Source organism: Nipponia nippon, unplaced genomic scaffold (genome assembly GCF_047370975.1).
Source record: "Nipponia nippon isolate SJK-2023a ecotype South Korea unplaced genomic scaffold, ASM4737097v1 scaffold_6, whole genome shotgun sequence".
NCBI classification, from domain to species: domain Eukaryota; kingdom Metazoa; phylum Chordata; class Aves; order Pelecaniformes; family Threskiornithidae; genus Nipponia; species Nipponia nippon.
In genome coordinates, this window is record NW_028262380.1 from 82,673,842 (window position 1) to 82,686,914 (window position 13,073).

Consider the following 13,073-nt stretch of genomic DNA (forward strand, 5'->3'; position numbering starts at 1 on the left):
TTTAAAATCAAATATATATTGAAAAATCAAAGATGATAATTTTAGATAAACCGTATTTTCACTGCCCCCAATGAACGACTGATGCTCAGCAGCACTACCACTCCTTTTCGCCTCAGCTGCCTATATTTCTTCCTCATTGTTCCTGTCAAAAATAAATCCTCTCAGATTCTCAGTTCTGATCACTCTCGCACATCCCCCGACACGTGCATTTCAGGCATCAGGTCCACAAGTCACCCAAAGGACACGCAGATTTGTGTTCTGTCATTGACTGTGACTACTGAGCATAAAACACAGCGAGCAAGCGGCCTGAACTGCCTAACACCAGTTGGTTTTGAAACAGAAATAGTTTTACGCTGCCCACATGTTTTCTTACACAAATTCGGCAGGAAATCACTCCCTTCTGTGAGTAGTTTTGGTCAGCCGTTATTGACAATAGCGAGCCAGCGCTCTGCGGGGAAGGATGAAGCAGCAGAAGGGAAGGAGGACCTGCGGAGGAGGGACAGGATGAACGCGCAAACCGCTATTCGGCCGGAGCCCGACTCAGAATTCCCTTTGGCGTGAATCAAACACTGATGTGTGCATGGGCTTCTGCACAGCAATACAGGATCAACTTGTCTGCAGAGATGTAAAACAAAACGCAGGAATGCTAGAAAAATTTTTCTTCCTCCAAGCAATGCAACGTGAAGCTTAGCTTAGTCACAGCTTTCCCTTCCCATCATCAGAGCGTCGCTCCGCTGTACAGGGCACTGGGGTACGAGGCTAAGACGACTCCATCCCTCTCCACGGTCTTAACGCAATACGCTATTCCAGGGACAAAAAAAAAAAATAAAGGAACCTTATGCATGTCCCACAAGTCATCTTTCTTGATGCTAGCGGTAGCTCCTTTAGTCAAGCCGTGTTAGATTAAGTGACCGACAGACAAGACACGTGGACACTAGTGCGCATTAGAAACAAGGAAAATGATACAATATGGGGGAAATTACAGTTACAAGAAGGACAGAGTTTTCAAACATCTCCTAGAAGAACAGAATTTTCAAACATTTCTCTACTAATAAGAAAAAGGCTGAGACAGAGCAGACACTTGCATTTTGTTGCAACCTCCTCCACGTTTAAGTAAAATTGCTCTTCTGTTTAGCACAGGCAGGTTTAGCTACCCTTCCCTCCTACCCTCACTTCCAAAGCTAGGAAACTGCAAAGAGACCAGCCACGCTGCTACCGCTTCACATGCGCCATCGCAGCTGAGCCAGGAGCCAGAAGAATGGCTCCTTCAGGAAAACGCTTCAAGTCAAGATCAGTGACAAGGGTTCATCCCAAGCACGTCAGACACAACAAGCCATTCCATTCCATATCAAACTACAGAAATCCCTTTTTTTGTCCTGCTCAGGTGACAGGTAAGACCTTGCTAGCATGCTGCCTCCAGACGTTCTGTGGCCTGGATCCCATTTAACCCATCAGGATCAGGGAGGTCAAAGTAGAAACTAGAGGTCGTTAGAGGACACCTACTTTTCTCCACATAATTATCCTGCTGCAATCTCCCTTCCGTATCTCTCATCATGCAGCATAACCAATTCAAAGTATTACGTAGAGATGCTTACGAAGTTAACCAAAAGTAATTTGAGAAGATATGACTAGTTAGGTCAAGAGCTTGGAAATTATTTCGAGTCATTCCAGTTTTGTTTATTGGTATTTATTCTTGCCCTATAAAGTTCAATGGAGAAATAGCTCCGCAACTGTCCCAAACAGCCAGCCACACTTAGAGATGCCCAACAAAAAAGTGCAACGGAACCAACTGGAACGTAATGCGGATTGCCTTTCCTTTTTTGGCATTTACCTTTTTTTCAATAAAGGAACCGCTATGGCCTAGTTTACCAATCTTCTCTTCTGACAAGAAGTGAGAGGATAAAGTTGCAGTAGGAGACAGCCGAGTTCAGTATCCGATGAGAATTCCTATTGTTACCGCCTGGGGAACCGAGCACAGAGGGAATTCTTTTTATTAATTTCAACTCATTTGGTTAAAATTCTGACAAGCTTGATAGCCACTGAATTCTTCCTTCAATACAAACGACTGTTAGGCATACCTAACAAATGACTTAAATTTTTTTTTTTTTCTTCTCTATTTGGCACACCCAACTGAAAGCTTCTGCATATTGAACAGATTTGACCCGTTTTTACATATGGTAAATTAACAGACTTGTGAAGGTAGCTAAAGCAACGCACAAGTATTTGACTAAATCCAAATACGTCTTCTTTCCCTCTGATCAAAAAGAGCTCCTATTAAAAAAAAAAATAAACCAAGGTTCAAGGGCAAAGGCAGCAGTTTTAAGTGGAGTCCTTCCTTTTAACTATTTGCTTTGCATGCTAGATATAAAAATCACATGCCAATTTCCTTCAAATCACTACCACAATTTTGATTTCTACTCTCTCCTCAATGCTTCTGATCACATCTGTTCCACGCAGACATTTTAGCGTGTTTATTCAATGTTGACACGAACATAGCTCCAGCATCAGCTTCTTGGTGGGACAAGCTGCATCACAGCTCGCTTCCTCTCCTTCCCTCCCTTGAGCACAAGCGACGTCCAGCTATACGCAGATCACAGGGAAAACTGCGAGGACACGTTCCTTTTCCTGTTACAACGCGCTCGTCCACAACGCGAGACAGGAATAACGCATTTCTTCCTAAAACAAGATCTAAGACGTTCAAGGCCCTCACCTACTAGCGGGAACGTTGCTGCTTTAAGTGTAATGAAACTGAAGAAACCGTGCAAGAACCGCGCAGCAAGAGAGGTCGGAGAACCACTATTTCTACTAGCCACTTACGGAGATTTCCTTCTCTCACGATTTCGCTGCTGAGGCCGTGTAACAGCTTGTTTTGAGTGTGGGTTACAGCTTCAGAGCATGTGACTTCCTATCAGCCAACACAGCCAGCAAATTCCAGCAACGCAAAGATCTGAAGAGATTTTACGCACATGCAGGAAAAAGGGGACCTTAACCATGAAAAGAAGCTTTTTACGCACGTCTACCTAAGTTTAAAGACAGGACGTATGGGGGGGGGGGAGAAAAAAAAAAAGTCTAAATCAACTCACCTGTCTGCAACGTCTCTCTCGCTTCTCGTATTGTTTTTGATGAAGTACCTGATTTGAAGGAACAGCTTGAAAGACAGAAGAGCCTGGGCTGGAAGAGACCTCTGCAGACCACCTGATCCCACCTGCTACTCCAGGCCTTGGTTAAGTTATCCCAATTACCAAGACACTCACTGGCAGTCACAACCACTGAATAACATTGACCTTTTAAACAGCAGTTACCCAAGTACCACGTTACTTAATGCCTTAACGGTTTCTCACAGAATAATTGCATTTTCATATTACTGTACCAAGAACAAACCATTACCGAAAAAGGTAAGGCAATAAAGCATAACTAACAAGAACGGTGTCCAATTATACCATCACGCTTGTAATCTCTTCCTGCACGTCAAGGAGGAACAGCTTAAGACCCAAAGAAATCACATCTACCAGCTTTTACTTCTTGCCTGTCACACAAGGAAACCCAGATCCAGCAGCTGCAAAGTGAGCTCCTTGCCCTGCAAAACAGGCTTACCAAACTAACTGGGAGGGGGAAAATAACAGCAATCCAAGGTAGGATTTGCTTTTCTGGGAGACTCAACACGCACACGTGTTCCGAGCTCTCTGCCTCGCACCACAGGGGCGATGAGCAGCGGCGGCAGCGTTAGGGGCAGAGCAGTTGCAAGGGAAGGGGAATCCCCTTCCTGCGGTTTGTTTGAAAGCACTAGGCAAGGATGCAGAAAGAGCCCTTGGGAGCCGGCCAGGCAGCTTCATTCGAGTTTGCACTCGCCTTGGGGAAGCTGCAAGCACACAAGCTAGCAGGGCCCAGGCGACTGCCACCGCTGCCGCTCGGCCAGGCTGACACCATTCTGTCAGCTCCACCCAGCCACGGGAAGAAGCCGGCAGCACCGAGTTTCTCGCTACGTAAAGAGCTGCACAGCAGATCAGTAAGCTGCATAAATATCTCTGCCAGTAAGCTCAGAAAGCCCCTCTTTTCTCCAGCTGATTCAGGAGAGGGGCAAACCAAAGCATTTTTCCTCTAAAATTTCCTAAAAGCCATGTGATACTACCAGCCAAACAAGGATGTGGTTCAAGTTCTAGCGTCCGGGTCTTTCCACTCCACATCACCAAGGGTCTCAGTGCCACCTCCTGAATATAAGACGAGTTTTAGCCTCTTCTGTTCGCACGTTCAGCTTGCTTTCCCTCAGGCCAGTTGTCCTCCCTGAACAATCCTTCAGACAAGGCACGTTCAGCTACGTTCAGTTCTCGCTGGCCCAGATTGCTCCTGGAACATGAGTTCACCTCGGAACAATTCAGTCCCACACCCTGAAACAGCAACCAAAACCATCTGCTTTTGTTGAAGTTCGGGCAAACTATGCCACGACCAGCTAGCTATTGACTGACACAAGTGCGCCGACCAGATGCAAACGACTAACAAAACGTACGGCAGTACCTACTCTTCAGCAGAACACGCATCCGGATAAAAAGTTCCTTTCTCCTTCAGACTATCAGACAACAGCGCATCTTCAGAGCACCGCAGCACGGAGGAATCCAGCTCTCGCTGTACTTACGGCGCTCCATACGGCATTCTTGCCGCTTTGCCACCAGCTTCAGCTGAAGCTTTTAAACATCATTGTGGGGAACGACCTCACAGCATTGAAGCGGGGGTCCTCTTGTTAACATTACCTCAATATTTCTGAAGAGTAAACCTTAGAAATCCTGCTACCTTGGACCCAGTCAGGAAGACAAACTTCCAATATTCATCCCCTGGGGCTGGGACTAGGTGCGGCCCAGACTCAGCAACGATGCGGTAATAAAAGGAATACTACAGCAGTGCTCCAACTTACTTGGAAATAACACATGAAGAAGAAGTCGCTCTGACAGGCAACGTACGAACGACTGCCACAAATCACTAGGAGATGCTGGAGCGCATCAGTAGCCAATGCTGACTTCATAGAGGCAAACTCTGAAAAAAGCCGGGCAAAGAGGTAGAAAGTAAAGCAGACAAGGTGATCAAGAGAAACCATGAGAAAGAAGAGAGGGAAAGGATCAGCCTACTTAAGAGCTGGAACATGGGAAAGCTACTCATGCCCAAAACAGAAATACTGTAGTATAACCCTGATTTTCATCTTCAGACCAGGAGACTGCAAGGTTTATAAATATTAAAAGCCTTGGCTTGTGAAAAAGAAATTGCATTGCAGAGGCCTCCCTGATATCGGAGCACGCGTTATAGGCCTGACTCTTCTATCTCACGACTGCTCCTCCTTGCCTTCATCAAGCACCCGCGTCCTCAAGCAGGGTACTCTCTGCTCTATATAAAGCTTTTGGTCACCGTGTAAACCGCGCTCCGCTGTCCTCGCTGCGGCTCGACCAGGCTACTGGAGGTATAAGGGATGATCCTGCCGTAGCACCTCGCCTCTTACCGACACCGGTGGCAGCTACACGCAAAGCGACCGAGGGAGGATCTTAGGGGTTATTACAACATCCCCATGACTCCAGTACAAAATTAAAACTTCTGCAGTTAGGATATACTCCCACTATCGCAATAAGAAATGAAGGTTTGTTCACTATGATTTTCAGTTTCAGTTCAAGGTAGGTGAAAGATATTTACCTCAAGCTAGAAAGTTATAGTTGTTGGGTTTTTTTTAAATGCACTTACTAAGGACGTAAAGAAACTGCCACGTGTGGGCTTGCGTTATACTCCAGTCCGATTCTCTTAAGTCAAGCACAAACAAGCTGTCAAAGAACCTGAAGGTCAGAACACATGGTGGCTTCTCTTGAAAAGTCTCAAATCTAGACAGGGATTATAAATTTACCCCTCTACTGTCATAAGCTTCCGAAGCGGTTTTCTGTGCTGCCAGATGTGCAGACCACATCCTCGTCTGTCAGGACAAACCCAACCTCCTCCCAACCGAGAAAACATTTCTCTTGACTAACTCAAGCATTAAAAACACAACTACGGGTTTATGCCTCTCTCTGAATACCGCAGTAAGGTCTCCCGTAGCACGATTATTCCTTCAGCAGCACACACGAGCCAAAAACTGCAAAGTTATACCAACAAAATAAGCCTTGTTGTCAGTTCGGTCACACATCCACAAAGAAGGATGGCCAAGATACACCTATCAGAAGAGCCAAATGAGCAGAAGCTAACTGCAGATTAACCCCACGGTACTTCAACTTTACTCTGTTCCCACACAGCACTTGCAACGCCCGATTTAAGCAACGGAGACACGACAATGTTCCTCTTCAGCCGACAGCAGCCAAGCCAGGTCAAGTTCTGCGGTCAGTACACCTTCTCTGAAGGTGGCCTATGCGCACGGCAGCCAGGACACCGCACAAAACCCTCTAGGCCAATGACCATTTCCACCTGCATTTGCACTGAAGTTGCTGAAGAGTTATTTTTGTTTTATCCTCTGACAGGAAAGAAGTATTGGGAAAAATTATTTCTAACAGAGTCCTGCCACTTCAGTAACGAAACAAGCAGAGACCACGCTTCTACTTAATCTTGTTTCTTCCTCTCCCCAAGGAAGCAGCCTTCACACCAGGGCAAGCCAGAACGTGTCCACTATGAATTACTTGATTACTATCTACCTTTTTAACTCAGAACTTATTGTTGCCCCAGAAGAACCCACTCGCTTCTTGCGGTAAAGACCTCAGTGTGAACCTCGGTCTCTACACTAACTCAACCTAACTAGCACACTACAGAAAAATGCCCTTTTTTCATTTTCATTTATAACCAACCTAGAGGCGAAAACATTCTTGAAGATTTTACGAGAAGGCAAGGACTGAGCCCTCCAAATTTAACTAAATACTAAGCAGTACCAAGTCTGTCCAATAAAAGAGAGACCAGACAGATTCTGCCGCCTAAGCAAGAGCAGTTCTCTCAATCTTCACGCTGCCGTCTTTGAATGACCATCAGGAAGAGCTCCACAGCAGAAAAAGAAGCCCTAAAATGGGAAAATAAAACACACCCCGTGAACACACTGGTCAAAGTTACAAGGGAAACAAGTTTCAAGGGAACCAAATCTTACTTCTGGACCCATACTGGCAACACAAGACAATTACATTGCTTCCACCGATGCGCTAAGACACGATGAACAGCCTCCACTGCTACCAGAATATTTCAGAGATTCGTGAACAACTGATTCAGTCACAGTTTACACATACCTTAAGTCAGACAAGCCATACTTGATCTTTGAAGACGTTTTACGTGGAAACAGTTGGTGTCACGACCAACAAGAGAATGTGTGATGAAATTATCAAAAGAAAAGTCACCGCATCCCACTCTGAGAAGCAAGATATAAATCTTCAGTTCGCATGTACAAACCCAATACACCGCTACACAAAATTAATTTGCTAACTGCCTTTCCAAACAAGACTATTAATAAATACCAAGTATTTTATTAATTTGGCATACTGTGAAGTCGCACATGACAATTGTACTTAAAGAACAAACAAACAGAAAAAGCTTTCGGTACTCAATGAGACAAGTGAAGTACTGAAGTATTTGTCTGATGGCAGAAAGCCCAGTTCACTTCTGGTCTTCCTACCTCACCACAGAAACCCAACCGCACAGACAGATACTGGTAAAAATGTCTTGTTCGTACATCTGTACCAGTTTCTTACGCACAAACCGAGCAGTTGGGTTAACATGCTGGATGTCATTATGCTAAACAGTTCCAAGGTTCACAAGGAAGTTAACACCAACACTAAGTGTTTTTATCGATTTAAAATGTTAGAGCAACGTAAGTACGGCCGTTAAGGAAAAAAACTACAGGGCAACCACCGCCGAAAGCACTGTTTTGCTTAAATTTTGTGAGAGGCTAATAAGGTAGCAGCTTCTTGTTACCATAAAGAATACACGCAAATACTTTGAAGTCATCTGGCAATGAAATCATGTTTTCGCTTGCAAAACCAGCAAGACCACAGGAACAGCAAGAAAAAAAGAAGATATTTCCTTGAACTACTACAACTAATATAATCTGGAATACGGATCTGTGTCGCTTTGAACAGAAGGTTCACTTTACAAATCCTAGGCAGGCCTCTCCTCATTGGGCTGAAATAACATTTTCAAGTTTCCTTCGCAAGAAGTGAAAATGTCATTTATTTCATAACGCAGGCCCTACTTCTGCAGAGGGAGTAAAAGCAGACTGTACTTAAGACGACTGGAAACACAGTAAGAGAAATTATAGAGGCCTAGCACATACTCAGTGCAAGAAACAGGAACCCTGGCAAAAAAAAAAAAGGAAAAAAAGCAGAGTTATGACAGCCGGTCGTTCTGCAGAAGGGCTGAAAGCTATAGCGATCTTGCTGCAATGTCAGCCCCAGGCAGGCACGGGGACTCCGCAACCCCCCGGCCGGCCGTGCAGCGCTCGGCGAGGCGCGGGAGGCCTCCCTCCTCCGCGGCAGCCCCCCAGTAACGGCGGCTGCGCCCCCCAAGCGCTCCCGACGCCGAGTGCCGCCGCCCGGGCCGGGCGCAGGCCCCAGAGGCGCGGGGGGCGGCCGCCGCGGCGGCCCCGCGCTCCGACCTAGGCCCCGCCGTGCCTCTGCGGCCGAGGCCAAGCCCCGGCCGGCCGCGGGGCCGCAGCGGCCCGCCTGCCCTGCGGCGGGAGGGCGGCCGGGCTCCCCGCCAGGCCCCGGCGCTTCCCCGGGGCTCGGCCGCCGCCTCCCCCCCGCCGACCCGGCGCGCCCCTTTGTTCTGCGGCCCTCTCCCGCCCCTACCTCCAGGATGTCCTCCAACACGTACGCCTCCATCGCGGCGGCCGCCGCCTCCGCCCTGCCTCACCGCCCGGCCATGCCCCGCTCCCTCCCTCCCGCCCCCCCGCCGTCGCCGGGACGGACGGACGGACGGACGGGCTGCCGGCCGCCCGGCAGCAGCACGCTCGCTCCCCCCCCCCGCTGTCAGCACGGGAAGAGGAAATGGACTGTTCCACCCCGCGCAGGGCGGGCACCTACCACCCCGGCGCGGGGGGGCGGCGGCCCCGGGGCAGCGCTCCCACCCGCTCCCCCCGCCGCGGGGGCCGCCCCGCCGCGGCCCGGGCCAGCGCCTCCGCCGGGCTGCTTCTGCTCCGCGCCCCCACGAAGCGCCGGACGATTTACTAAAAAAAATAAAGGAAGAAAAGTCTTTTTCATAATGCATTTCCCCGCCCTTCCTCAGCCACGAATTCGCTGCTTCTCCTCGCCTCCCCCCTCCGCCGCCCGCGGCTCCAGCACGACCCCGAGCCCCCAGCTCGCCCGCAAAACCATCACCCGCAGCTTCCCAGGCCCCCTCCAGCCATCCAGGGGTCCCCCCGCCGCTCTCCCCGCGCTCAGCGGGCCCGGCCAACCCGTCGGGCCGCCCCGGCAGCGACAGCCCCGTCTGGCCCAACCAAGTCCCCAAACCCACTTCAGGAGGTGTTCCTCGAGTCTCTTCATTGCCGTCCCATCCCCACCACTCGTGATAACCAAGCACACTCCTCAAAAACGTAAAGAAAAACCCAACCCTTAGATTAAGCTCATCTACAGCACGACCCACATTTTTTTCCTATGCCGTGACCCGGCTTCCCACCACAGCAAAACCTCCCAAAACCAGCTAACCCGCCTTCAAGCGCTGCCCAACTGCTGCATTTCCAACCACCCCGTCCTTTTCCCTTCCGCTGCTCCAGGGCCATGCAGGGTGGCAAGAAATCCAGAAGCAGCCTGCGACTCCAGTAACAAAGGTACGGACCGTGCGAAGCCAGGTCTCCGCAAGGTGCTCTGGAGAACCATCGTCGTCTCCACGCTCCTCCGCTGTTTCACCCAAATCATCCAGGGATAACTTGGACATGACATTTTACACACTCCTTCAAACACTAGGTGACAGCGATACCCATTCTGCACAGAGCAGGTCAAAAATCATTCAGCCATCATATCTGCAGCTCTCAAAATATTTAATTTTCCAATTCAAAAACATACAGCATAATAAATCTTGTCGAGCCCACAAGAAAACCTCCTCTCTCATGAACTCATTCTAGCAGAGCACAGAAGGGTCTAACGGCCAAAGGAATTACAATTCACATTTTGACTTGAAGAAATCCTAGTAGCAATCATTTCTTTTCATCAACATCACCTTTTTCCAAAGAAATACTGCAATTGTAACCAATACTCCAATAACAGCAATAATGTTCTTAACTGGTTTTAGACAGCTGACCGGGCCGACTACTAACAACACGAAGAGAATTTCTAGTTGATCAGCCTCAATTTTAGGCACAGCTATCTTCTTCTGCCAAAAATTCTGTTCTTTAGCCCCCCAAAATGGGAAATATATCCTACTCGCCTACCAAAGTCCCTCATTTCACACACACGGCACACCTGCTCAGGCACTCCATACTACCCTTCCACTTTAGGGGACATCCCAGATTCCACACTGTTTTTCTAGAATTCATTCAAGGAGCACCTCCTCTACGGGCTATTCATCGTTGACGCTGTATAACTTGCCTTGAGCCTGTTGTCGGAACTAAGTATGTCCTACATAATTCACGTCACGGAAGAATTTTTAGGCTATTCATCAAATACCTTACTGAACTTGGCTTGTTCAGCCGGTCGGGTTTCCCTTCAGAGGTACTATACTGGAGGAGTTAACTGATAAATCCAGCCACTGCTATTTTGTCTGCTATTCAGCCAGTTTGGGGTTTTTTGTTTTGTTTTTTGATTTATTTTTTTTTTTTAAGCTCTAAACAATATAGAAAGAAAAATCCAATGACTGGTCCTTATAGAAGGTTACCTCTGAGGACGAGACAACACTTGCCAACATTTACCATAGACTTCAAGCCACTTAGGTTTGTCTTAACCGTGTTTGCTGCGGGATCACTTCTAGTCATGCCTTTCCGACTCCCTATCAGAATTTATTGGGCGCGCGTACCTATGGAAGCGACAGCTCAGCAATCTCAAGTCAGATAGTCAAGAAGATTCGTAGAAGCCTGAGCTGCCTTGAGGGACGTGAATCAGACAGGCATCTACGCATCGCAGCCTACTTTCCATAGGAAACTCTCGTCCGCGCAAAGATTCACAGGACAGAATTCCAGGGTTCCTCCTGACTAGTGCGTTTAGGTCAGCATTTCTCATATCCTTAGCGGCCCCTTGCAACTGATCCCGTGCCCTTGCAACCTAACAATTATACAGACGTGTTAGCCCAAGTACAAAGCTACCCCTGCCAACTTGCAGGATTCCTTTATATAAAAATAACAACAAAAAAAGAAAAAAAACCAGCCACCACCTCCCACCTAACTTTCGTGTCTCAAAAGGCTGGTTATTCAGACTTCTGAGCATCGGAAAGAATTAACAAATACCTTATATCACACACACACACACAGAAAAAGGATAAAACACACAACTTCGTGCTAAGATTAAGATACTTTACACATGACAGCACTGAAAGCATTTTCAAATGGAAACACAGCGTAACACAGGACCAAAAGAAGTTGTCTGTTCCACACAAAGCGAACTGAATAGCAGCATCTTCTCCGTTTTTACAAAACAAGTGCAAGATTTTCAGGAGGAGAAACAAGCTCACCTCAAGAGCGGAACCATTCCCCATCCCACTCGGACGACAGCAGAAAGTTCCGTCTGCAACAACCTAACTGCATTTGCAAAACCATAACGCAAAGCGTAATTCAGAGCTCCTCCAGGTGCGTTTCACCATCAGAAACACCACAAGGAGTCAGGTTCTACGTGCGAGCAAGGAGGGCAGCCAACAACCTAACCAGCTAGATACTCCGCTGAAAGCAAGGCACCCTCAACATCTGATTGCTTTCACGCTCAAAATCCCGACACCCCAAGCCCCGTCGTGCCCCTGGTGTTCCCCACCTCCTCCCCTCTCCCGGCCTACCTGCATCCGCAGCCCTCCGGGGCAGGCTGAGAAAGAAGCATTCTTTGCCCAAACGATATCCACTGCTTCACTTAGTACTTCGAAAAAAATTTATCGCCTGGAATACCAAATTCCAACAACCCAACATTTTACTTGACACCACTATGAGATCTTCAGTAAAACGTAAAGGCTTTAGTGCAGGCTTGCATTCCGTTCCTGCGAGATAAAAAGAGGTATCCGGGGGCAGAAAAACAACCCGAAAAAAAAACGAACAACCCTATTTAGATGTCCGCGATTAATTTTTTTCATATTTCTACGGTGCGATTTTCTGTTTTAAACACAGGTCAGGAAATGTATCTCGGAGTTTTGCAAAGGTGAACACAAATCCATTTCTTCCCTGCTTTCAAGTCCAGCTCTATGGATTACTTCAACTGGCTGTTTTTAGGAAAAAAAAGTTACCTTTTTCAAACATCTCAGCTTCCATTTCAAAGCTTCTCTTTATTTTGCCTTACTCCGAAGGGCATCATCCAGTCACTGCTCGCGTCAGTCCCCACCCACTACTGAAGAGCAGCCTTCTGAACAAGCGGTACCTTAAAACAAAGCAGCCGTCCAAGTCACGCACATCCATCATGTTTTCTTCTTACGGTCCCTTACGCTCTGCAAGCCTCCAACACAGAGAAGCCCTTATGTTCCCCACACGGAAGGTGGGAGAGCTAACATCTGAAGTGCAGCTTGAGCAGACAAACTTAGCACAGCACTGCTTGAAAACAGGGGGAAAAAAAAAAAAAAAAAAGAGAGTCCTATTTCAAGCTACGCTGAGGCGTGTCAGACCAAAGGGAATCCCGAGACAGTATTCGGCGAAAGCCGAAGCCAGGGATGAGTGCAAATTGAGGTTGGTTTACTCTACGCTATGTTCCCCATACAGCTACTGGTGACTAAAACTAACCGAAAAGCATATGATTTGACCAAAGGGAGAATAAAAGCATCCGCCAGAACACAGCTGGTCACACAGAACGAAGCGCGCAGCGGAGCTATAAATGCTCAAGAGCTAGATAGCGGACAATTTTTAAAAAGACTCCCAGGCCACCGTGAGTTTTGAACTGGCACCGTCAGATTAGGTCACCCTGAAACACAAGCATTGCAACAATTGATCCGAGACAGATTCTGGCATCCAGAAATGTAAGCGTTTA

At 47.7% G+C, this 13,073-nt stretch overlaps 1 protein-coding gene across 7 annotated transcripts in view; it reads right to left on the reverse strand.

Annotated features, from left to right (window-relative positions):
- The window catches only part of ANKRD17 (ankyrin repeat domain 17), a 95,707-nt gene that overhangs the window by 65,477 nt on the left and 17,157 nt on the right, over positions 1 to 13,073 (reverse strand). Inside the window, exon 1 of one of the 7 annotated variants that reach the window (XM_087737688.1) lies at positions 8,781 to 8,867. The exons of the other annotated variants lie outside the window; for them this stretch is intronic. Coding sequence (XP_087593814.1) covers positions 8,781 to 8,813 — 33 coding nt within the window. The 5' untranslated portion in view covers positions 8,814 to 8,867. Of the gene's footprint in view, positions 1 to 8,780; positions 8,868 to 13,073 lie in introns of those variants that run through there. 7 annotated transcript variants of the gene reach the window in all.